At 42.5% G+C, this 25,471-nt stretch overlaps 1 protein-coding gene across 1 annotated transcript in view; it reads right to left on the reverse strand.

Annotated features, from left to right (window-relative positions):
* SORBS1 (sorbin and SH3 domain containing 1) overlaps positions 1-25,471 on the reverse strand; it is a 213,393-nt gene that overhangs the window by 49,330 nt on the left and 138,592 nt on the right. Inside the window, exons 17-24 of the mRNA XM_063133194.1 lie at positions 23,144-23,209; positions 22,586-22,690; positions 19,964-20,013; positions 19,026-19,201; positions 12,745-14,241; positions 12,071-12,159; positions 7,737-7,904; positions 3,384-3,430 (exon numbers count right to left, since the gene is read on the reverse strand). Coding sequence (XP_062989264.1) covers positions 3,384-3,430; positions 7,737-7,904; positions 12,071-12,159; positions 12,745-14,241; positions 19,026-19,201; positions 19,964-20,013; positions 22,586-22,690; positions 23,144-23,209 — 2,198 coding nt within the window. The remainder of the gene's footprint in view (positions 1-3,383; positions 3,431-7,736; positions 7,905-12,070; positions 12,160-12,744; positions 14,242-19,025; positions 19,202-19,963; positions 20,014-22,585; positions 22,691-23,143; positions 23,210-25,471) is intronic.

Consider the following 25,471-nt stretch of genomic DNA (forward strand, 5'->3'; position numbering starts at 1 on the left):
AATGGCGCGAAGAGTTGAGCTGCAAGCGAGAGAGTTTCAAAGCTTTGGTCTGGAACATTTGTGCAACCTCAATGTTGATCATCAGGCAAGTGAGTTGTTAGGGTCAATATCTTGTCCAAAAGGAAGATTTGGTAGTGTGCCATCATGGCCAAATAGTTGGTTACTTTCATTGCGACTGTGGCCAAGGAGCAGATCTGTCTACCGATCATATCAAGTCTGCGGCCTTCCTTGTCTACAGGGTTTGTGTGCAGTTTGTTCGAGCGACCCTGTGAAGACTCAACAATGATTGAGTTCGGTTTGTGATGCATGAAAAGGAAGGGAGTGTCCTTTTCTTGCACTTTGTAAAGGCTCTCGAGACGCTTGGAGGTAAAGGCTACCGAGGATGGTGCCTTCCAAGACTGGTGAGCAGTGTGGGAAGGAATGGTATCGAGACTGGTGTTGTGTTGTCTGCATAGATGGCATCGAACACTGGGTTGGAAACTTGTTCTGATGGTTGCTGAATATCAATGCCTAGAGATTGAACCATACGTAAGAATTGCTCAGCAAAATGAGCAATGCCCTTGGATGGGGATGCTCGATCTGTAGCACAGACCACATCATCAGGAGATGTCACAGATCGAGGAGCAGAAACAACCAAGGATGAATCCGATTCATAATCATCTTCAGAACATGAAGGTGAATGAGTCCTCCATTGCAATGTAGGTGTGCAACTCAATCGATGGTCCAGGTAATAACAAGCTGCGGGTGATGCTGTTCTAGGTGGTAGCAGAGGAGGAATGGAGGTTGTCTGTACTGGTGGTTGTCTAGAAAATGGAGAGAGGCGGTCTCAATATTGAGAGGGGATAGAGGGATGGTATCTATCATCTCGACGGTCTCGATAGTGTCGATGGTCTGAAACCTCAGCATTAACCATTGAGAGTCTCTGTCCCACTCATGGAAAGGGGATCAAAATCTGTCAAGGGTGAAATCCCGGTCGACTGCTCCATGGTAGGCAGACTGTGATCTCGGTGGTCCAGGGTCGTGAGGTAGTATATCGCAGCGTGTGCGGGGGGAGGGCTCCCTAGATGGTGCGACCTGTTGAGCCAAAGGAATATGTTCCCTAGAAGCTGAAGAATCCCGGATCTCACCTGCTGAGATGGAGGCTGATAAGGGTGGTACTGACACGCCCCAAAGTGGATTCGGTATCAGGGGTGGCGTTGGTATTGATGGGCTAGTTGGTTGCAGCTGTGTTTGAGGAGATAGAGAGTACTTCTCTGGACGGCTTTCCTTGGATCTTTTGGATTTCTTTTTCTTATTTTCATCTGTAGCCGACTTGTATTCTCGTGCCCGTTTTGATATTTTCTTCACTGTGGAAATGGCGAGCAACTTTGTGACTGGAGGAGGGTCTGTTTGGCCCATGGTTGGAGCTGCTGGACGACTTTGCGAAGTCGAGGCCTGTGGTTGTCCACTGCTTCTAGCGCCTTTTTCCACAGAATCGCCTTAAGACGGTCAGATTGGTTGCAGAGCGCCTTAGATAGTTTCATGCAATGTGTACAGGCCTCAACCACATGTGCCTCGCAGAGGCAAAGAAGGCAGAGTGAATGGCCATCTGATAGATTGTAAGCCTATGCGGCAGAGTCTTGCTATTTACTGTTTTACTCTGTACAGCACCATGTACATTGATGGTGCTATATAAATAAATAATAATAATAATAATAATAAGGGTACCTTGGTGTTGCAGTGAGAGCACTTTTTGAAGAGCGCTCTCTGTGCCACAGAGGTAGCTAATTGAATAGTAGAGAAAGGATAGTAATAGAGAATTAAAAAAAAAATAGGAGAAAGAGCGAAGAAAACAGAGAACAAGGAATAGAGGACAAATAAAGGTGAGTTCCTCACCTTTTAAGAAAAGAAAGAAGTCCTCTTGGAGAAGAAGCTCCCGACGTGAGGCACCAGTGGCAGTCGAAAGAGAACTGAGGATCAAAGCGAGACCCCCAAGCATGTGCAGTAGGATGGTGGGGAAGTGGTTCCCACCGAAAATACTTCCTCAGCTATCAAAGTTTCCCAATATCGGCCTCAGTGCAGGCGCAGAGCCCATAATGTGTGATGCACAGAGACCACGATGAAGAAAATCTGCTACAAGATGTCTTTCAAGGATTCAAACAGAAACTTTGCAAGGGCCCAGAGGATGACATGCAGGCTCCAAGTTGGAAAACTGTCGAGCACAGGGTGTTAAAGAGTGTTGTCCCTCTGAGGAACATTTTTATGTGCGTGTTCTGTCTATCCATTAATAGTGTTGACCACATCCTGAAGAAATTAGATTGTAAGCCTATGCGGCAGGGTCTTGCTATTTACTGTTTTACTCTGTACAGCACCATGTACATTGATGGTGCTATATAAATAAATAATAATAATAATAATAATAAAATGCAAACTGTTAACCTGATCCTGAAATATGTAGAGAAAAATCTTGTTTAGTAACTTGTTTGGAGGAAGTCACAATAATAACAGGAACAATGGTTGGGATATCTATGAAAGGACCTTGAATAGAATCCAATTAAACTCCTGCTTAGAGTAGACCTGATTAAATGAATGAGATTAAGTTAGTCATGACTCTCTTAAGACCCATTCATTTCAATGGGTCTACTCTAAGTAGGACATTAGTTGTATTCTACCCTTTGAACTTAAAGAAGTACCAGTGGGAAATGTGCCAACTTGATACTGCACGCACTAGACAAGACAGCCTTCCCCAAGCTCATGCTCTCCAGATTTTGTGAACTACAACTCCCAGCATGGCTGACTGTGGGATGCTGGGAGTTATAGTCCAATAGATCTGGAGGGCACAAGCTTTGGGAAGGCAGAGTTAAGATAAAGGAACTTTGAAGAACATCCATAAATGATCACAGAATAAAATGTGGAGGTAAAATGTGAGGGTACTTGGGACTTGCCTCTCATTCGTGGTTGGTTGGTCTCACCACCACTGTAGATTTCCATTCTGACCAGAACAATGGTAAAAAAATTCCCTGTAACTCAGTTGACAGGCTCTGGGCCTAACAGGTACCTTTCCTGTCATATCCCTTCACCTGCACTTCTTACCAACTGATCCTCACTTGATCATTGGACCAATGGCCCTAGGTTACTATGGATTTCTTTGACGCTTAGGCTTAGTTAATCTTTTTTCTTACTTTGAAATAATTTTAATCCTTTATTTCCCCATTTAATGAATACTTTCCAGATAGTTTTGTAAAAATGAATCAATGACTAGAGTGCGTGCTACTTCCTTTGAGTACCCTACTTCAAGGAAGTGCGCTGTGGTAGTGATGGGGGACTTCAATCACCCCGATATCTGTTGGGAGATATCCAACGTCTGTCACAGGGGAAGGAAACAACTAACTGCTTATACTCACTTTAGTGTCTGGGCTTTAAAGTCAAACTTCACTCTTGCAGCCTTCATCTAAGGGTTGAAAACAGCACATTGAAAATAATTAGAAAGGTCCTCAGCACACGGTCTGAAATGGCATAGAAATCTCAGGCATACAAACTGGGGGTGGAGGGCAAACATGTTGCCAGATATTTTCAGGTGTTTTGGACTCTGAGGGTACAGTCCTATTCTGATGATCACAAGCCTCCGAACTCAAAGGCTTACAGTCATCCTCTGCAGGCAGGGAGGGAGGGAGGGAGGGAGGAGCGCAGAGGCCCTAGTCAAAGTGCCTCGGAGAGGGAGGGAAGGAGAAAGGAAAGGGCCTCAGGACGGCTTGTGTCCGGGCCTCTCCATTCGCCTCGCCTCCCTATCCACTGAAGCGCCTTCCTTTCCCCCCTCTCCAAGGTGGTGTTCCTGACCTCAGAGGGGCACCCGGCATGGTTCTTTCCACACTGGCTGCGAGGGGGGCAGGGGTGAGGGTTAGAGCTCCAGGTCCCAGCCCCAATTTTGGAGCACATCCTCTGACCTTGGATCTGGGAATATGAACTATAATGCTGTCTAGAAGCCACAGGATCATTCCTTTATATGACTGGAGAGTCCAGATCAGTTATAAGGGTAGGGAAGAATCACAATCCTTAAACAACCAGTGGCAAAATCCTTCTTTCTATGGTAAATAAAACCCAAAAGTAACAAATAGGCCTTTCAAGGGGCTTTCTAAAAGCTTTTTGAGAACTACAAAACCTGCAAAATCAGTTTGGTTTTGACCACGGTGGGACATGCAAAATCTATGTTTGTCCCATGGGCAATGGGAGCTTTTCAATACTGCCTCCAGGGTAGGATCTACCCTACTGCTTTAAAGCGCTTTAAGCTGTTGGAGCCCAGGACACACTCCATATACAGTTGTCAACAGTGGCGGAGCCAGGAGGGGCGGGCAGAGGGGGCTTGCCACCCCAGTTGCTGGACTCCTGTTATAAGGGCGGATCTCCTTTTTTCTTTTCTGGGCGGGTAGGGGATCATTTCCCTCAAAACCCATTCCCATCAGAGCCCAATAGATTCATGTAAAAATCTTTTCATAGGGTTGTGACTGAATAGGGAAAGCATTTAAGTCTGTGCTGCCATGTTGTGTAAAAATTTATTTGGGCTTGTGTTCGTGTGTGTTTGGGCCTAGAATCCATTTTGTTTTGCTGTATAATGCAACTCAATTATATTGTGAACATGTGGCTTTAAAAAATCCTTTCCTTCCTTTTCATGGTGCAAGTTAACGCATATTCCTCGCTAAATGCCTCCTGTTTGATGGGCCGCTTTTTTTCCTTTAAGCATGTGATTGTGTAACCCAAATTCTCTCCCTTGCAGTCACTGACTCTTATTTGCCTGCTGCCTCAGTTTGCATACGTGTAAAATGTGTTCCCTGGTCTCCCATCTCCCTTTAATTTAAATGTTGGAGAAGTGGTCTTGTCTATAAATGCCTCTCTCTGTGTTGTGACATACCCTGGATAAATTGGTTTTTTAAGACACTTAAGCCTGCTCTCTCTATTGGTTCTGGGAACATACTATGCTGCAATTATGTAACCCAAACTCATTCTCTCTTGCAGTCATTGACTCTTAATTGCCTGCTGCCTTAGTTTGCCTATGTGTAAAATGGGCTTCTTCCTTTCCCACCTCCCTTCGCTTTCAATAAGTGGGCTCTGCCACAAATGGCTTTCCCTGTCTTATTCTGGAGAGGTTTCTGAGGGCGGGGTGGTGGTGGTGATCCCTTTGGCTCTGCCTCCAGTGAAACTGCTTTCCGCTCCATGAAGTAGGGTTGGGTAACTGAAGTTTGGAGGGGGGGGGCACTCATAACTGCATCACACTTAAAACCCCTGATGCCTAAACTTATTCTTGGCAGTTCTCCAAACTATACTCTGGTACCAGCAGCCAGAGCCAGCTAGAACACCCTCGGAAGAATTACTCTGCTTATTCCACAAATCTCTTCCTTTTTTTTCTTCAGGACAGTAGGTCAGGAAAAATGAGAGAGGGAGAAAATAATTAATCTGTACCTTCTTCACGTCTGGGGGGTGGGGAGAATTTACTCACAGTGCAAGCCTACGAATGTTTACTCATAAATTAATCCCACCATATTCAATGCCTCTTTTTTCTTTTATTCCTATTACAAAGGCAATGGATTGCAATAAAAAAACCACCCAGATTCATCTTCCAAAACTTCATCTTTTGGACTAGTACATCACATGCACTGGGTTTCCTAGGTGTACAGGGCCCAGGTGTCTCAGTTTGCTCTTACTTTCCTTACACTAAGAGTCTACCTTCCTGGTTCTGCCTGCACTGGTTGAAAAGTAACTGTTTTCTAAAGAAAATGTTCTGTCTTTTTAATCTGTACGACAAGAAAATGCTTGTGTAGTGACTCTACCTTGTTTGGAAGCATTTTTCCTTACAGTAATTTGAATTTGGCTAATACATGCCAAATTTTTTTAAAAAAACCTAAACTAATCAATATATATTATTTATTTCAGAATATATGGTTAGGATGGCAGTTTTAGTGTAGGATATACTGTTATTTTTCTTTCAGAGATCTGAACATGTGGGATACAGCCTGCCCGCCTAGAAATATGCTTTGCCCCTTCTGTGCCCGATTTTTTTTTTCTAGTGCCGACACTGGTTGTCAAAACTGTTATAAAGCGCTTTAAAGCAGTTGTGTAGATCTGGCCCAAGTCTCTGAATAAATATTTTTAGCCAATACCTAGGCACATGATAGGGATTTGACGCACAGGCTGCAATCTATTCTGTGCAGAAAACCCTACCACAAATGACAATTATTCCAGTGACAGAAGTGACCCATAAAATTAGAAAGAAACCCCCTTTTCATCAGCAAGCCTGGAAGAGCTAGACAACACAGAGTATGGAAGCACTTCCTGACAGCCAATTGTGCAGGAATGATCTGTTTACCATTATTGATAGGCAGAAGAGAGACAAAAAGAAGGAGGGAGAAACTTTAGTTAAAATATCTTCATAGTTATGAGAGAAGAAATGATAATATTTTTAGTCAGGTGAAGGGAAGAGCGGATGTTGGCAGTTTTACGTTACCTCATGAACTGCATCCAAGGAATCCAAGCCCTGGATTAACACTGGTACCCCCATATCCCTAATACCTGTTCTAAAGCAAAATGTGTGATGTGTGTGTAACAATTTTCAGGACTGTTTAACTAACTTAATAGAATATTCAAGATTTCTAAAAATATTTCTAGTGAAATTATGCTAGCAATGAAAAATAGCAATAAACACAACACAGTCAGTAATTTATTCCCAGGCAAGGCAGCCTATCTTAACCAAACATGTTAAAAAGCCCAATTTCTTTCAGATACAGGTAAAGAAGTGAGTCCCAAAGAATTATAAGGAAAAACAAAGGTAGCTGTGTTGGCCTGGTTAACCCAGGATGGAGACAGGTTTGAATTAACTGGATTTTAAATTTTCAAAAATGAAGGATCTGCAATTGCAGATCCTTTCTCCTTCCCAGTGGAACCTGAAACCATCCTATCTCTTGTCAAAGCCCAATTGGACTGCCTGCAACGTCATAATGTCTTCAGACTCTGACCATGCAGACATCCTGACTAAATCAAGTTATCCCTTTTTTCCTGGAGATCTTGAAAACTTGAATATTTGTTGTGATCTTTGAGTTGGCCAAATAAAGGTATTACACCATATGGATTTTAGAATTATTGATCATTGAAGGCAAATCAACATTTTCTATGGTGGGGCCAAGTCAAAAGGTGGTGCCCAGCAGGGCCTATCATGCTTGAGAAATATAAATCCTTGAAAAATAACTCTCCCTGCCCCTTTGTCTCTTTTGCCTTTTTAAGAAATAAATAAAATGTACTGAGATATCATTGGGGTTTTCTTGTCTGTTATGAAGAATCTTAACGAAAGAAAGGAAAGAGCACGGCCATCTAGTGTTTAATCCACTACAAGAGAATCACATGGTCAGGATCAATAAGGCAATGAAGTTCATAAGCAGAAGGCACAGATAAGGAGTAAATGCAGCATTCTATGTTGCAAAAGATGAAGCAGATGCTCTCTGATTTGTTATTGAAGTAACAGTATTTTAAAGGCATGCATCGCAGTTGTGCATTAGCAATCCTCAGCAGGCATGCTTTAACATATACAGCTTTCTATAGAGCGTTTAATTCATTTTAACAAGGGCAAAGATCAAAAGCAGTTTCTATGTCAAGCATGAATGAGAAAAATAAAAATCAACATTTTGGACAGCTAATGTTGGCCCAAAAGCACAACACTATGAGAGGCAAATATGAATTGGGTCAAGCAGCAGATTGAGGCAACCACAACAGACCTCTGACCCAGATTTCCTTTTTGCTGTATCGTCTACAATTAGAAGATCCCCAAACCGCTCATTAGTGATAAATTGATGGTGCGTAGGAATGACCCCTGTGTGCCTTCTAGCTGCAATATCAGCCTCTTCTTGCTCACGTTTAAGCCGTCTCTGGTCCTCTAAAAGTTTCTGCCATAAAATTGCATAAAATGGGCAATAAATCATCTAGTTTATGGCATTCAAAAATTGCCAGCAGATTATTAGCAAAACAACAACAACAACAACAACAAGCCACAAACCCACCTTTTCCCAATATATCCCAATGGAGAAATAACATATGGACCATTATTCTAAGAAGTCTGCAGAGTAAGGCCACAACAAATTTGAAACACTTGTAGTGATGGCAAAAAGCTTAGATGGCTTCTATAAAGGATTGGCAATTCATAGAAGATGAGGCCCAGTATTGGGCAAAAGGCAGGATGATGATGATGATGATGATGATGATAATAATAATAATAATAATAATAATAATAATAATAATAATAGATAAGTCCTTCTTTCTAAAGAGCTCTAACCCCCTGACACAAACGGGTGGTATCAGCAAGTCTGGGGAACCATGAGGTTTGCAGAAGTATAAGAAAATCTTTAAGAACACCCACCACCACCAAAGGGTTTGTACAGAACAGCCTACTGAGGACTGAATTTGCTCAGTTGACTGTTGTGGGGTAGAGAACAGAAAAATGGCTGGAGATGGAATACAGCAGTGGTTCCCAAAGTGGGCGGTACTGCCCCCTTGGGGCGGTGGGATTGCATAGGGGGCGCTAAGAGGCAAAGGGGCGGCAGGGGGGCGCTCAAGGTGGACTTTTCCATACCAGAAGTTTTGGTTACAGAAGGAAATTTCTGATCGCTTTTGGTGGAATGTGGTTTTAGTGTGGTCTGCTTACTTCTCTCCAAGCAAAGAAATCGACTCCAGATTACTAAACTTGGTGATTTAAGACTCATGTTAAGTGACTTTAAACCAGGCATTGGAAAACTGGTATCACTTCATCAAGACCATCTGTCACATTAAGAATTTAAAGAATAGTGAGGTACTCTACCCTAGTTACTAAATGTGATATCTAATATTCTTGCTAAATGACTATCAGACTTTGAAGAGATGGTATCACTGGATCAAGTTCATCAACTATGTTTAATTGAATAAACTAAAAAATGTAATTGGATTTTGAATAAATATTCAATTAATTATTACTGTTTTGAATTTTATTGTTATTATCTTCCGTAGTGGGTCATTGAAAACTGCTATTCTGAATAATGATTTTTATAGTGTAGGGTAGGGGGCACTGGGCATGAGTTTGTGGAACCAAGAACTGTTTCAGGTGACCTGAAACAGTTTGGGAACCACTGGAATAGAGCAACCTGCTTCTCATGGTGAGTGAGATGGGTGGCTAGCCTTCCCCCCACCTTTGAGGCTACAGAAGATACGGGAGTTGTTCCAGCAGTTGTGCAGTGATCCCTATCACCTTCCCAGCTCCAAAGTGGGGAGGAAGGCTGGGGGTTGGCTTGGAAGCTACATGGCTAAGGTGCCAGCAGGGCCATGCTAGAAAAACAACAAAAAACCCTGAACAAGAAAGGCAGATGGGGGAAGGTTGAAGCCAACCAGCCTCCTTCCCAGCTGGACCTTCTCTCAGGAAAAGCTGGGTGGGCAGAGGGGTTGGGCACCACTGCTAGGAGGCTCTTAGAGCACTTTTCTGTAGTAGCAGCAGCCAGCCCAGCATATTCCTTGCCAGTCCTTCCTTTGCAAAAGGCCTGGGGGAGGGTCTTGGTCACTGTTGAAATAAGTTTCTCGGTGCTCCTTAAAGCAGGGGCACTGAAGATGGGAGGAGAGGAGGTATGATGATAGGAGGCTGGTGACTACAATTTTGAGCATGGTTGGCAAGGAATGTCAAAATTATAGATCCTGGAATAGAGTATTTCGGAAGAGGATGTGGCCGGCTGGAAGCCTGAACAAACTCTACACTGCAACATGTTGTTGCAGAACCCGTTTGTTAACATTAGGCCGCCTTGAGGCCCAGCATTGGGCAAAAGGCGGGATACTACTACTACTACTACTAATAATAATAATAACAACAACAACATCTATTAGCCATGATAGTTAAATAGAACCTCTGTGTTCAAAGACTCTGCACACTAAATGCTAGGGACTGCTAACAGAAGAAGGCTGTGCCCTTCCAGCCCTAATTGTCATCTTTCTAGAGGTATCTGGCTGATGGTTCTTATATTGTTATCCAGATACTCCCCAAAGCAAAGAATGTGCCAATCTGATTAATAAGACACTTCAACCCTGATTTGTCTTGCCTATGCAACAACATCAAAGCTTGAAGCACATTACAGGACTGTGATCTTTGAATATGCAATCATATACATTAGTATTTTAAACAAACCACAGTAAGGAAAGAAGATAATCAAATACAAGGTGATCCTAAGATTGAAAATTTCAAGCAGAAATGGATATATTCCTCTAAATGTTCCAAATTGTGCAAGAAATACTGAAAAAGCTTTTATAGGTGTCCTTTCTTGTGCCCATTTCCAGAACAGTTGAACTGAGATACATAATGATTAAATTACCTGCTTGCTATCTTTTAAGAAGCCAGAGAGAAGGGGGGGGGGCACAAGGAAATGAAGGGGGAAAAGTATTGGTACTACCTTAATATACCTTTCTGAAGGTATAGGCGTGATCAAGCCAGGTTTCACCTTTAGGGAACTCCTAACTTTCTCTTTTGAAGTAAAGTCTATACGTACTAAGAACATAAGAAGTGCCCTGATGCTGGATCAGACCAAGGGTCCATCTAGTCCAGCACTCTGTTCACACAGTGGCCAACCAGCCATCGGCCAGGGATGAACAAGCAGGACATGGTGTAATAGCACCCTCCCAACCATGTTCCCCAGCAACTGGTGCACACAGGATTACTACTTCAAGTTCAGTGATTAATAAGATTTCAACTATTGGGCTTATATTCCACCCACCCCCACTGCCATGGCAAATGCCCTCTGGCAAGGTTGATGAATAGAGCCCCTCTCTCCTCTGCTGCTTGGAGTTGGTGAGGGTTGAGACATCCCCTTCAGTTGTTTTGAACTTCAGAGAGTTCCATAGCAACTATGTGAAAATCCCTGCCCACTACTCTTAGCTCCAAGCTGTAAAGGAAGCCAGAGCTTTCTGTTTGGGCAATGCATGGCAGGGTCCCAGATGCACTGCCACCATGGGCTAGCAGTGGTGTTTCAAGGTGTGCCTTTGCCACCCACAGTGCAAAGGAGCTCCAGCTTTCCCTTTTAGAGCCACTCATTTGGGTGCCAAGCATACTACTTTGGTTGCCTAATATTAAAGCAAGCCCGTTCTTATCTCCCAGCTCCAGGTTTGGAACCGAAAAGTTGCGCTGGGCTTCTGAGGCCTTCTGGGGCCCAGCACAAATGAAGGAACCCTGCTGCCCCTCACCGGTTCCAAACTCTGACCTGGGGGAAGGGGACCAGAGATCAACAGCCCAACCCCTATGCACCACTACTCAGAATTAAGTTATGGTAACCCTATGAAAAGGAGGACGGGGCTCCTGTATCTTTAACAGTTACATAGAGAAGGGAATTTCAGCAGGTGTCATTTGTATATATGGAGAACCTGGTGAAATTTCCTCTTCATCACAACAGTTAAAGCTGCTATACTAGAGTGACCAGATTTAAAAGAGGGCAGGGCACCTGCAGCTTTAACTGTTGTGATGAAGAGGGAATTTCACCAGGTTCTCCATATATACAAATGACACCTGCTGAAATTCGCTTTTCAATACAACTGTTAAAGATACAGGAGCCCTGTCCTCCTTTTCATAGGGCCACCCTAATTAAGTTCCATTGTATTCAATGGGGTTTACTCTTACTCTAGGTAAATTCATTTACACATACATAAGCACCATTGGTCATAATGGGAATTCGTTCCAAGTAGACACATTTAGGGTTACACTGAAGGGAAAGTGCGAGGCTCTGGCAACCATACATTTTGGCTTGGCTACCAAGGCCAGCCAAAATTTTTGGGCCCCTATGATCAAAGTTGGCCATCTGGTACTCATGTCCACTATCACCAATGTTCTAATTTAATCTCAAAATGATCATCTGAAAATGAAAGCAAGTCCTAAAGTTCATTTTTATTTTAAGGATTTATATTCCACTCCTCAATAAAATTCCCATGGCAGCTATTAAAAAACCTACCCAGAAAGCCTCTTCTTAAGAGTATCTTGCTTACATTCAAACATTGTCCCACCCAACGCATTAATACTGCGGTAGAAAAAAATATTGGCTGTTACAAGAAATATTACCTCTTTATCACTGTGGTGCCTGTGGAAATTTTCTTCAGGACTCTCCATGTAATCAAGGGGTGCAAAATGCCTTGGTGATTCTGAATCTACTTTAAAACAATACAACGTCATTAAAAGCAAACTGATTCAACTAGGAGAACCAGAAAAAAGGGGACAGGGGGGAAAAAGCGAAAATTGTTCTGCTGCTTAATTTATAATCAAACAGTGGTAAAATTCTGAATCTTTGGGAGTTGTTAAGGTTGAAGCAAATAATAAAGTTGAAGTAAGAAGCAACAAAACCCCAGCCCATAATGAACAAATTTGATTTAACTTAGTGCCATTGAGGAAAGTTGCATCACTGCATGCAAAGAAACAGATGCACAGATGCGCACACACATGCAAACACACTCACCAAGAACCTAAAATAAATGGGGTTTCCTCATTTAGTTCCCTGGGGATGCAAATTATATGGGATTTAAGCCGGTTTCCAAAAATAATTCACATCCATTTGAGACAACTGCTCTGATTGGTAATTAGAAAGACAGTGGAAATAATTTCTTAGATTGTGTGCGTCTTGCTTGCATTTCAGGATTTGACAAGGAAAAGATGAAATATGAGGAAAGAAATAAAGAACAGAGGAAAAACAAAGTGGAATACAGATGAAGTAACGCTGAAAAGCAGACAAAAATTGCCACCTCTAAGGTATGTCGTGGGTTCACTTTGTGGGTTGTTGTTTGTGTCCAAGTTGAGGTACAAAGCATAAGGAACCTTTCCAGTATTAAAAGCATCTGGAATATCCGTTAGGGAAAAGGAAGTATTTTGCCAAGCCTTCAGATCCAGGAAGTGGCTAAACCTTTTGAAAATGTCATAGGAAGTGAGGCGTTTGGGGGCTGGAGGTTTCTGTCTGATACATAACTCATGGAATAGTGGGATATCCCTACCCACCAGCTTTTCCTTTGATTGGATAAGATTACTCTGGCTTTCACAGCTGGATGGCAGCAGGTCCCCTCGGCACTGTAGAGGAGAAGTCTTTCTGGTATTGTACTGTAGGGGCTTTTTCAACCTGAAGGGAAGTGGGCTCATAAGATAGGCATTTCTGGGGAGCAAGACCTTATCTCCTTGAGTGTCTCCTCTGGCAGACGGCTGCAGTTCATGCCTTTGAATTGTTGTGAACCTTGTGTAGGAAGCTGGGCATGATCCTTTGCACTTGTTTATTTTGTGTATTTGGGAGCCATTAATGCTGCTGTCACCATCGCTATCATTGGATACATTCGATAAGAGATCTATCTCATTGGTACAAGCAGAGAGAGTGTTTATTAGGGGCACATCGCTAAACTCTGATGTCACATCCTCTGTATTGCTACAAGAGTGGGATGAAGTATCCACTTGGTTGGCAATATTCTTTCCTTCCAGATCGGGCTTGGGGGAATCCAGCAGGTATTCAGCTGAATACACTGAACTTAGGCAGCTGTTAGAAAGACTAGGAGATGGAGATTTGATGTGTGCACTGGAAAAGTTGAGAGCGGGCACTGACAAGGATCTTTGGATCAGCAGCTCAAAGGCAGAGATGCGAGAAGAGACCGTGTGCTTGGGGATCTCTTCCAAGTTCTCCTGGCTGGGGCTGGGCTCTTTCCAGTTCTTTAGTTCATTCTCAAACAGGGACGCGATTTCCTTCACGCTGCAGGATGAAACAGTGCCCAGCTGGATTTGAGAATGGTTGATATGATGCATGTTTTTATACATCATGGTGAACTCCATCCCATTCTTGCGAGAGCCAAGCATGTAATCCTTCCTGAAGCTGGAAATGCCATACTCTTGCAGGCTCTGAGTGCTGCTGGATTTGGCAGCAAAGTCTTGCTTAGACTTCATTAGGACATTCTCACAACTTATGCCTACATCTACCATGAAATTGTTCTTGCTATCAAAGGAAGCAAATGAACTACAGAGGTTTTCACAGCTTTGTGTTTTCTCATGAGGCAAGAGATCCATTTTGTCCTGCCCAGGAATAAGTGAAGTAGTCAGCTTGGGTTTGAATTTGGATGGAAGAATTTCAGCAATGCAGACTTTTGCAGCAGATAAGGGTTTCTTATGTTTATACAGGTGAGCTAGTGGACCAGCATTGGTAAAGTTAAGGGTTCGGTTATTAACTGAAGAGGGTGCGATTGTATGAGCACTCCCACCTTTACGATCCACTGGAAAGCATGCAGAATAAAATAAACACAACCGGTTAGCATAAATCTGGCAAAGCAGTTAATCATGGGTGGGGGATGACATGCTTTGGGTTTCACACAAGACAATCTTGACAGTGGCAATGTTTAAAAGAATGCAGGAAAGCAATGAAACAGCCAAGCCGTGCTGCTGAAGGGCACAGAACAATTGCGTTCAGGGAGGCAAATCCTGTGACATCAGAGGCGTTTCTAAACTAAGGGGAAATGGCCAGATTAAGGCAATCCTCTTCAGGCCAGTGCAGATGGAATACTACTTTAGGAATCTGAAGGTTCAGGATATTATGTGCCCGTATGAAAATAAGCAAAGGTTGCAATGTGACCAACTGTGCTCTTTATACAAAATCCCTGTACATGAATAACATTATTGAACTATTTAGATGTAAGCTTTTTAGTTAAATTCTTCACTGATAAAATGAAAGTAGCAAATTCTCAGCACAAGACAGAACAAGTCTTCCAAGTGAATGCAAGACTTTGGAAGATAAAGAGGTTAAATATTCACCCACAGATGGCAAGCTGTTCTTTTCCATTGCTAATAATTTCAAGCAAACCAGTGACATTACTTCAAATCCACATAATTCATGAATTTGCAAGCTAGATTCTTTAGAAAGCTCACAAGATTAAAACTAAGAGCTCTAAACACCTCTACAGGTAAAAAAAAATGACAATGGAAAAGAACAGTTTGCCATCTGTGGGCGAGTATTTTAACCTCTTAAATCTCCAAAAGTCTTGCATTCACTTGGAAGACTTGGTTGGCAACTAAAATTCACAACCATGCCACATATGAACAATCTGGATTGAGCAACTCATAGAGCTCCATCACACCAGCGATTTATTGCACACTTGCCATGCCTGGTATGTGGTTTTGCAGCCCGGTACTCACATGACCTCCTCCCTGTCCTGCACTCATTTCGCCTCTTCCCCTCCATGTTTTGTTTCTTTTAGGAGCAGGGAAAGTCTGGATTATTTTCCCCAAGCGACTTTAATGCTCCCTTAAGCCTCCATGTAGTGCTGTCCCACCACTTTTTCCTTTGCTGGGGTGTGTGTGCTTTGAATGGAGAGTTGCTGAGAAAAAGGGGAGGGAAGGGCAGTTCTCCTCCAGCACTCCATGTAGAATGTTGGAATGAATGGACTTTTTACTGCTCCAATCCCAGCCTCCTTGTCCGCAGCTCCCTCATTTTTAAAGATAAAGAGATGAAACTTGTGACCCATGCCAAGTTTGAATCCGATCGGTTCATTCCTTGACTTTTTAGGGATTTTTTTTAATTCCCCCCTTAAACCCTTCTCCTGATAGTCCACCAGTGCAAAAGTCCACCTGTTTGCAACTGTGAAGGATCTATTTTTCTTTACTTTGACCATTTGGGCTGTGCATCTCCAGTTCATAAATTAGATATCTACTGATTCCCTTACTCAAGAGTAAATCACATTAATTTCAACACTCTCCCATTGAACAGAGAGAGACTTGCTTCTCAGTAAACACATAAAGAACTGACTTTTAATAGTGTGGTCACTCAGAAGTTTTTTTTTAAAGTCTAAAACAGCAAAGAAATGTTCTGGAAAGAATTGCTCTGCAACCCTGAGATCTTACTTCTGTTTACTCAGAAGTAAGTCTTTGTCTGTTTGATGGGGTTTACTCCAAGGTAAGCATGCATGGGATTTAAGTATGACTTGGATGTAAATGCAGTTGAAATCAATGGAATCCTTCACAATTGGCGAACAGGTGGACTTTCACACTGGTGGACTATCAGGAAAAGGTTTTAAGGGGGGAATTTAAAAAAAAAACCAAACATGGCATGACTAAAGCCCTCCTTAAGAGCAATCATTGTGCCAAGTTTGATCTTTAAAAGTTACACAGCTGTAAGCATTTGGGTTAATTTCCATTTTAAAAGTTCCTTAAAATCAAGGCATGAACAGACCTAATTCAAACTTGGCATGGCTAAAGTCCCCCTTAAGAGCTATCACCATGCCAAGTTTGATCTCTTTACCTTTAAAAATTACGCAGATGTAAGCATTTTTGTTACCTTGGAGCAAAGGGAGGGAACTGACCACCTTTACAAGAGAAATTAGTTAAAATGATTGTTTATCTGCCCACCCTTTGAAACAAGCAAAACAAGCCTTTGCTCCTCCTCCGCTGTAAACCTTTCCCAAGCCAAGGAGCAGCAACCGTCTCGGCCCATGCGTTCCCTCCTGCTTCCTGCAAACATCCTCCCTTCCTTGGAGTTTGTTTAATATGATCTTAGGTTAAAGTATAGCGTGCTGTTTTACCATAATTGCACAGTTTCAGGCTGCTGTACTATTGTGTTTGCGCAGAAATAAAGAAATCTTTTTTAAAAATAAAAAATTAACTGCAGGGGGAAGGAGAACGCAGGGGACCGGGTAAGAGATTTCTCTGGCGTAGTAGCGCTCCAGGTGAAATGATACATGAGCTGAAAGAGCGCAACAATGCACAGACATGAATGTGCCCAGCGCTTGACTCCCTATGGAAATGGAGGGGGAAACTGCGGATGAAAACCGGATAAAAGAAGGAGGTGTGATGGAGCTCATAGTTAATGCGTTATGTATGTTTATACTTAAAAGGCTTTGTGAGTAGACATATATAAACTAAAAGAAGTTTCTAAAAGTATCTGCACTGTTGCTGTACAAATAACTGAGAATCAACTGCTTTTCTTTTCTGTCCAGTGAACTCATAACTCAAAAGCTTCATACTGTTCCATCGACATAAGCTGCCTTCATAAAAGATATCTCATTAATTATTTTGTATTTCTCTATATGTATCAGAAGTCATGAATATAAAAGTCTGACAAAAACACGCAATCCTGCTGGAATCTTATAAAGTCCAGATTTAGGTTGCAATCTTATACACACTTACCTAAGAGTAAGCCCTATTGAACTCAATGAGGCTTACTTCTGAGTAGACATATATATAGGATTCCACTGTTGCTGTTGTTGTAATAAGAAGAATAAGAATAAATGTGTTGCTAAGTTGCAGAAATAAATTTGGAAATTTAATAGCAAAACAAGTAAAAAGAACTGATTTCTAAGTTAATATTTCAAATACCGTATTTCTTCGATTCTAAGACACACTTTTCCCCCCATATAAACATCTCTAAAAATGGGGTGCGTCTTAGAATTGTGGGTGCGGTTACTATTCTTAGAATCAAATCTTTTTTTCTGTTGGTGGTACTGAAATTAGTGTGCGTTTTAGAATTGATGGCGTCTTACAATCAAAGAAATACGGTATTCTCAAGGGAAAATTCAAATTGTTTACTTGTGAAAGAAACAGTTTCATAAGAAGAAGTGTGGACTGCCTCCCATTACAATATGCAATTTATGGCCACACTCCAGTAACATGTGCTTAATGCGTCTTTGAAATCGGTAAGTCTTGCTATTTAGCTGAAGCATGCCCTATATCAATTACACACAATCAAAACATGCAAATTAGCCACAGTTATGCAGCTGATGATATATTTCAATGTTTTCTTATTCTACAAGCCCTTATACATCTGTTAGTATTAATCATCCTCAATTATCCAAGCCCAGAGAGCCTATTCAGCAAGAGGACTGTTACTAATGGTGGCGGGGAAGCACTGATCCCAATTCGTGTTGCTGGAGAGGAGGTTTTAGGCTCCCCCATCTGAAACAGCCCAGACTCTGCTTTTGTGCTGCTAATGTTGCCAGGGAAGGACTCCCAATCTAGGGGAAAAGGGGGTTCCCTTCCCTCAGCAACCCTAAAGCAGCCTCCCCCTGCCCCAAGTGGTCTTGGGAAGGATCACTGGGATGGGGGTGAGGTTAAAGTCTCTCCCCCACCCCAGAGATCCTGAGCTTCTGTGTATTTGTGTGTGCATGTCCATGTGCACATGTATGTGTGTGTGCATGCACGTATTCATCCCCCAGCCCCCCAGTCAACATTAGATGTGGCTCCCCGGGTTACAGAACATAGCACTGAAATTATAAATAAGGTCAGCAGACAGGACAAACCTAAATACATTGCCAGTTTAGGAGGCTATCAGCAGATGATCAGGATTATGGACAGAGGAGTGAGAGGAATGTCAAACCATGAGCAAGAGAGAGCATAACTAGGCTGTGTCTGGAAAAGGGGAAATACAAGACAACTCAAAAAGATAGAAGAGTGAGAGGGAACACCTTCTGAGGCTTGAACAAATGCTATGCTAGAGGTGAATGTATAACCTCCCCTTCCACCCTCACCTCAAATATTCACATAAAAATTTGGTATAAAAATTTGGTTTAAAATGCTGAAAAGAAGAGAAAGTAACAGTGAACTCATGTTTTATCTTGTGTATTTGATTTTATCCTGAGCTGAAACCAAATATTTTACGATGCACCTTTCTTGATCTTCCAAATGTAGGCCGATTCCCTCATTTATATGCGCAGCAGAATGTGAAAGACTCATGAGATGGTAAAATGGACTGTAAGCAGTTCAGACTACATGTGAGAGATTACGTTTTGAAGGCTAACACACCACCCTGCAAGGACAAAAATTCACCACAATGTAGTTTGTTTGTTTTTTAATCTGCAAAGAATATTTTTAAATGAGGAAGCATTAAAAATAGCATCTTCCAGCTGCAGTATGAACTACAAGTCCAGGAATTATAGATCACATGTAAGATCCTGACACAAATACATAACTATCATTTTTTAATATAGATACAATATAAGCTAATAAATCCTTTTTGAAAGTTCCAATAACTAATGCATGAGGAAGCATAAGGACTGTTGTTTTAGCAACCTACCTTTAGTGGAAGATGAAATGGAAGGACGCTTAAGACCACTCAGCCCCTGCAATGGGATTTCACCTCCTTCCAAAACACTTTTGTAGATTTGCCTTTCTTTTTCCGGTCCAGTGGAATCCCCAAGAGCTGCCTCCAACTCTGTCTTTACTGAAAGGTAGCTGGGGGAATATGGTGAGCTAAAGAGAAGTATGAGAGGGGAAAATTTATTTTCTCAGCAATTGAAAAGGAGTTATAAAACAAAATAGCAGGACCTTCTGATACCAAGGGAAAGGATCTCTAGTCTCCCACACTAGAGGCCTTCAAGAGGCAGCTGGACAACCCTCTGTCAGGGATGCTTTAGGGTGGATTCCTGCATTGAGCAGGGGGTTGGATTTAATGGCCTTGTAGGCCCCTTCCGGCTCTGCTATTCTATGATTCTATGATTTTAGAAGGTCTTAAAACCCAGGGACATTTTTATGGGAGAAGGTAGTTTGGTCCCAAGCCATATAGGGGAAGAATCCACACATGTATTAATACCGCTTAAGAAGAGTCCTTTTAATGGTGAATTGAAATGTTTAATTGAATAAACTAAAAAAAATGTAATTGGATTTTCAATAAATATTCAAATAATTGTTACTGTTCTGAGTTGTATTGTTATTATCTTCCTTAGTGGGTCATTGAAAATTGCTATTCTGAATAATTATTTTTATAGGGTAGCGTAGGGGGGCACCGGGCATGAGTTTGTGGAACCGAGAGGGTGGTTACCTGAAAAAGTTTGGGAACCACTGGTATAGACAAATAACGCCCTCCATTACCCATGAATCTAGTTTACTCACACACATAATTCCTAATATAGAGTCTTGTTAATAACCATTTAAGACCCAAAGAAAAAAATTCCCAACCTGATAAGCACTTAAGATTATTAACATAAGCATCAAAGAACAGTTTTTAAAACTTACTGAGGCAAATGGTCTGAGAACATTTCCAGTGGAGAGGAGTGTGCTGGACTCTGCAAGAACCCAGACAGAGGTGTCACTGATGTACATACACTCTCATGCAATCTCATTTTTTAAAAATTCCCATCTATAGTTCAAATCCTGACATTTTATAGGGTTTGGAAAAGATATTTTCCAATTATGAGAACTACTCTTTTGTGTAATGTCTTATTTTTAAAAAAGAAGCTTTAAGAAAATAAATAGGTGGGGGGATAACCTGCATATCCGTAACACCTCAAGATTAAACATCCATCCAATATCTATATATATAAAAAGCTTAGGTATGTTTTCGTAAAGGCTTCAGCTGATACAGGTTGCTAAGCAACAGTAACGTGTAACGTCAGCTGATACAGGTTGCTAAGCCCCTCGCCCGACTCCTCCAGGCTTTCCAAGGTAATCCTACCCCCTTTCTGCCTCATCACTCCCCCCCCCACAAAGGGGGCAGCATCACGGTCCGGAGCATGAGTGAGGCACGCCCGGGGCCCTTGGTGGCCAGGTGGGAGGCCGCTCGCCTGCTGCGAGCCGAGGCCCCAGCCTAATCTCATGCGAGCTGGGCGGGTGGCCCAAGGCTGACAGGAACCCCAGGGAGAGGGTCTGGATCATGAGCAAGGCACGGCTGGGGCCCTTGGTGGCTGGGTGGGAGGCCGCTCACCTGCTGCGAGCCCAGGCCCCGGCCTAATCTCATGCGAGCTGGCCCAAGGCTGACAGGAACCCCGGGGAGAGGGGGACACCTGCTCCCCCTCCCCTCAACCTCCCTGCCCCCCAGGTCCGCCAGATGGCACTGTATCGGCAGCCTCCAAGCAGCCCGCGCCCCCACAATATTTAATTAATAAACTTTAAGATATGCTACAACGGCGTATGGTAGACTGGGCACAGCTATTAAAGTTATAAAGTTCATAAGAAGGGGAACTGTTTGAAGCTGGTTTCTTCTCAATAGGAAAGTAATATAGATGATTTGAGAGTAGAAAAGGCTTTTATGCCAATAAAGGTACATTGATTGATTGATTGATTGAGTAGAAAAGGCAGATATCTGAGATAAAAGTTCAGGGCTTTGAAGCCATGGGACTATCTTTGGTGGGCACTTCCTCCAGCTTGATGTGCTTTACTGCTTTAAAATAAATAAAACAAAAATAATGAGAGCAGCCAGGATTTCTAAACTGTTTAATAAGAAAGAAGGGGGGAAATAAGAAAGAAGAGAAGCCTGACAGGCACTCTTTGCTAAAAATTTAAGCCCCCTGAAACACTTACTTCAGAATTTCTCCAAATCACCTGAGAGTGTGAAGAAATCCCCCCTGCCCGTGATATCAGGGACCGTGATATCGGGCTGATGGAGGTTGTTTGTGGCATGGAGAGGTTGCATCTGGTCCTTCCGAGGTAGATATCATGGTCTCGGATGGATCTCTAGCCATCCCAATGATAGTATCAACGGCATGGAGGGTTCCATTCAGGGAGAGAGTCGAGATCCATCTCTGCTGGTCCATTCTCGACAGTGAAGTGAATCTGCTACTAATTGAGCAGAGTCAAGTGTTTGGCCCAGTGGTTGGATCACAGAGCCAAATAAAGAAGGTGGCAGTGGCAGTGTAGAAGGGGGAGTCCCCTTACATCCCCATTTGTTGTACTTTTTTTCCTTCTTCTTTTGTCCCTCCATTGCTGACTTACGCTCCCTGGCCTGCTTGGAATTTTTTTGGGCAGCATTTAACACTAGAGAGCAGCCGGATGTCAGAGGGGCCATCTGGTCCATGGATTAGACTGGGGAGCTTGATGTAGTGAAGGAGGGCTGGGCCATCAAGATTGTCAGGGTTTTAGACAAACTGTGACCCTCGGTTGGAGTTGTTCTATCTACAGCTTCTAGAGCCTTTTCTCAATGGACTGCCTTGAGTCTGCCAGAGTAATTTCTGCATATTTGCTTGGAGAAACCTTGGCAGAGGTGCCAGGTTTCTACAATGTGCATGTCGCACAGGCAGAAGAGGCAAAGGGACTGCCCGTCTGTTGACAGGAGTTTATTCCCACATTTCACTCACTTGTGAAATGAGCCTTTTAATGCCATGTGCGGCCCCTTTTCCTCACTGGAGAAGTGAGGAAAAGAGAAGAGTGAAATGTTCTTTTGTAGAGAGATTATAACTATAGAGAAAAAGGAAAAAGAAGTGAAGAATGTCCTCAGCAAGAGAAAGAAACTGCTCAAAACGGAGCCGGAAGATCCTTACGAGGGACTAGGCATGCGTAATAGATGGTGGGGCCAGGGTTCCCTCCAAAACAGTCCTCAACTTTAGAAGTTTCCCAAATCGAGGCTCCATGCAGGTGCAGAACCCATAATGTGTGATGCACAGAGACCACAAAGAAGAGCTGAGGAGATGTTATCTGATGAGCCCTAAAAACATATAGTTAAGATTAGCCATAATTTAGGCAGGGGTGCTGAAGCTCAGGCCCAGGGGCCAAAACTGGCCCTACCCAGATGGCCTTGCCCCTTTCCCTGGCCCACTACTTTCTCCTGACCACTGGCCACTGGGTGGCTTCCCGGCTTTTGTGCTGTTTTGTGCAAATAGCTCAGAGCAGAAAGTTTAGAAGCATGGCATGAACAGAAAATACCTTCATTTGTTGTTGTTTTTCTTTTTCTTTATAAAGCTTCTCCATTTTTTCTATATCTGCCTCTAACTGAGTCTGGTAGAGATAATAGTCTTTTTCAGGATCAATCTGGTTAAAGAAGGAAGAAGAGATGGGTGGGGACAAAAGGAATAAAAATTAACTCTGAAAAATAAAGCCTGAAAACTAAAGAACAAGAAAGATATAGACAAGATAAAAATTCAATACTTTTCAATACTCAAATATAGTAATAAACCATACATTTTTCTTTTAAAATCACAGAGAAAAAAATACATCCATAATTTATCAACTTTGGAACACACTTGTTAGTACAATTATTAATACAGATTGCAAAAGCAAAGAAGCTGCTGTGATCTAATGAAGATTACAAGAAATGTTTTAAGATTTTTTTTTACAGTCTAGAACACTGTAAAATAAGTTCAAGCTCAATTAAATTCAAACCACGAATTGCACTCTTAAAATCTAAACATTGCTAGAGACTGAAAGCTAAAGCCACGTATACACACAAAAACCATACCATAGTACAACGTATGTTTGAATTACCTTTCTATCCTCTCTAGTAAGGATAGAGCAATCTCCAGGAGTATAATCCCATATCTTTTTTGGAGGCTGATGGGAAGCAGAGGAGGAAATGAGGGAATGAAGATAAGGAAAGACATCACAGAGAATATGGAAACTGGTTTAGAATAGAGGGAGTACATTGAGGGGAAATTATTTCAACACTGAAAATAAAATTAAAGAGGGAATGTAAAAAAAGGGGGGGGGAAGAAAAGAAAAGAGAGGAGATAAACCTGCTAAAGCACAAACACTGAAGATTATGGGAGAGGACACGGAGCACGCACTGTGTAGCAGGGCATCTTTCATCATTTGCTTGAAATGTCTTTCATTTGCTTTCAGGTTCCTGTTGCTGCTGCTCCCACAGAAACACATTGTGGTGGTAAAAGTATTCAAAACACAAGTTCCTAAAGAAATCAAACCAGAGTAATCCCCCTGCCCGCCGCATTCCCTTTCCCACCAGGTAAGGGTATTTTAATAAAGCAAATGGGAGTTTATTTTTAATTTAAATCACACACACACTTTTTAGGACATCAAATCATGTTAACAAATGGCTGAGTTTTCAGACTTGGCAGTGTGAGACAACGAAAATGCAGAAGATATTCATTTCACCTTTTGCGCTAGTTTCTGTAAGTGGAATTAAATTAGAAGCTAATTTGGAGCACAGGAAAAATCAACACAGCCCAGATTTCAGTCTTCAACAAATCTGGATTTGGAGGGTGACCCAGAAACAGTGGTAAGTAGAGCAGGGGATCAAATCCACTACCACTGGTAGTGGTCCTCGTGGTACAGTAGCAGCAAAACTCAAAGGCACCAGTTGTTTCAGGCCTGCTGCAGCCACATATATTTTGTCATAGTTGTATTCCCTTCATATGCTTACAATCACATTAAGATCTCTGAGCCATGCAGAGGCACCTAGAGAGTTTTGCCATAACAGACTGCTGTGCCCCCAGATCCCTTTACCTTCAATACAATGCAGAAGGCTGTGCAAAGGTGGTAAATAATGAGAACCTCTTTTGCGCTGGCTATGTCAATCGCATCGTCCGTCACAATCTAAACTGCTATTCAAGATGGATGTGAGGTGAATCTGAAGATGGTTCCTAGCTCCTTATTCAACACAATCCTGGATGAACAACCGCAATAAGGAACTGAAGTTTACATACATCTGTACACATGCTGTCTCCATTCTAATCACTGACAATTAGGAACTGGAGTTTGTACTTAGAAGCTGTGAACCATCCCAAATCATACAGTTCCCACCCCCAGGACACTGCCCCTTAAGAAAGGGGCAGAGACTGAAAGACTGCCTCTCTCGGTCTCTCCTCATAGGCTTTGTTTCCAGTCTCCTGATCATCCTCGTTGCCTTCCTCTGAACCCCATCCAGCTTGTCTGCATCCTTCTTGAAGTGTCATGCCCAGAACTGGACACAATACTCAAGATAAGGTCTTCAATACCATTCATCATGATGTGTAATACTGTGTGTAATTTGTCTCACCCCCTTTCCCTGTCCTGTTGCAGTCCTCCCACACGAGTAGTAGTGCTGTTTCACCTTTGGGCATTTGCAGGATCAGGACAAAACTTCATACAAAGCATACCCCAGTCAGGAGGCACCACCCAATCTACCATCAAACCCCTGCACAATAACTCACCAAGGAGGGAAAATCCCAAGCACCCCCAAAAGGGGAAAGTGGCTAGAAAATCTTGGGGTTTTGCAGGATTGGGACCAACCTCCATCCTAGTTGGGAGGCACCCACTCCACTATAAATCCCCTGTGCATTTACTCTAGAAGAGCAAAAATCCCAAGAACCCACAAAAGGGGAAGATGCCTAGAAAACCTCAGGGGTTTGCTGGATTAGGACCAAACCTGATAACCAGCCTCTTCTGCTAAGGAGGCACCTGATGCGTTATGAAAATCCAGTGCCCTAACTATGAAAGCAGTGAAAATCCCAAGTGCACCCAAAAGCAGGAGATGTCTATAACACTTCAGGGGTTTGCAGGATCAGGACCAAATCTCATTGCCTGTTCCCTCTACACTGCTGGCTTGGTGGCTTTAACATGTTCCAGTGAAGGGCAGAGTGGCAGCTGTTTTGACCGCTCTTGCTGCATATCTCTGTAGCTAGCCAAAATAACCTGTTACCTCCACAGAATATGATAACCCACAATGGGTTAAATAACCCACTCTGCAGACCATGGGTTATCAGAGTGGGTTGTTTTGGCCAAATAATTTTTAACTCCGTGGGTTAAAAATAACTCCCATCAAATGACATAACCCATGGTGCATTAATTGAGCCATCATGGGTTAATTAAGCCATCATG

The sequence above is a fragment of the Elgaria multicarinata genome, chromosome 8 (assembly GCF_023053635.1).
Source record: "Elgaria multicarinata webbii isolate HBS135686 ecotype San Diego chromosome 8, rElgMul1.1.pri, whole genome shotgun sequence".
In the NCBI taxonomy this organism is placed as follows: Eukaryota; Metazoa; Chordata; class Lepidosauria; order Squamata; family Anguidae; genus Elgaria; species Elgaria multicarinata.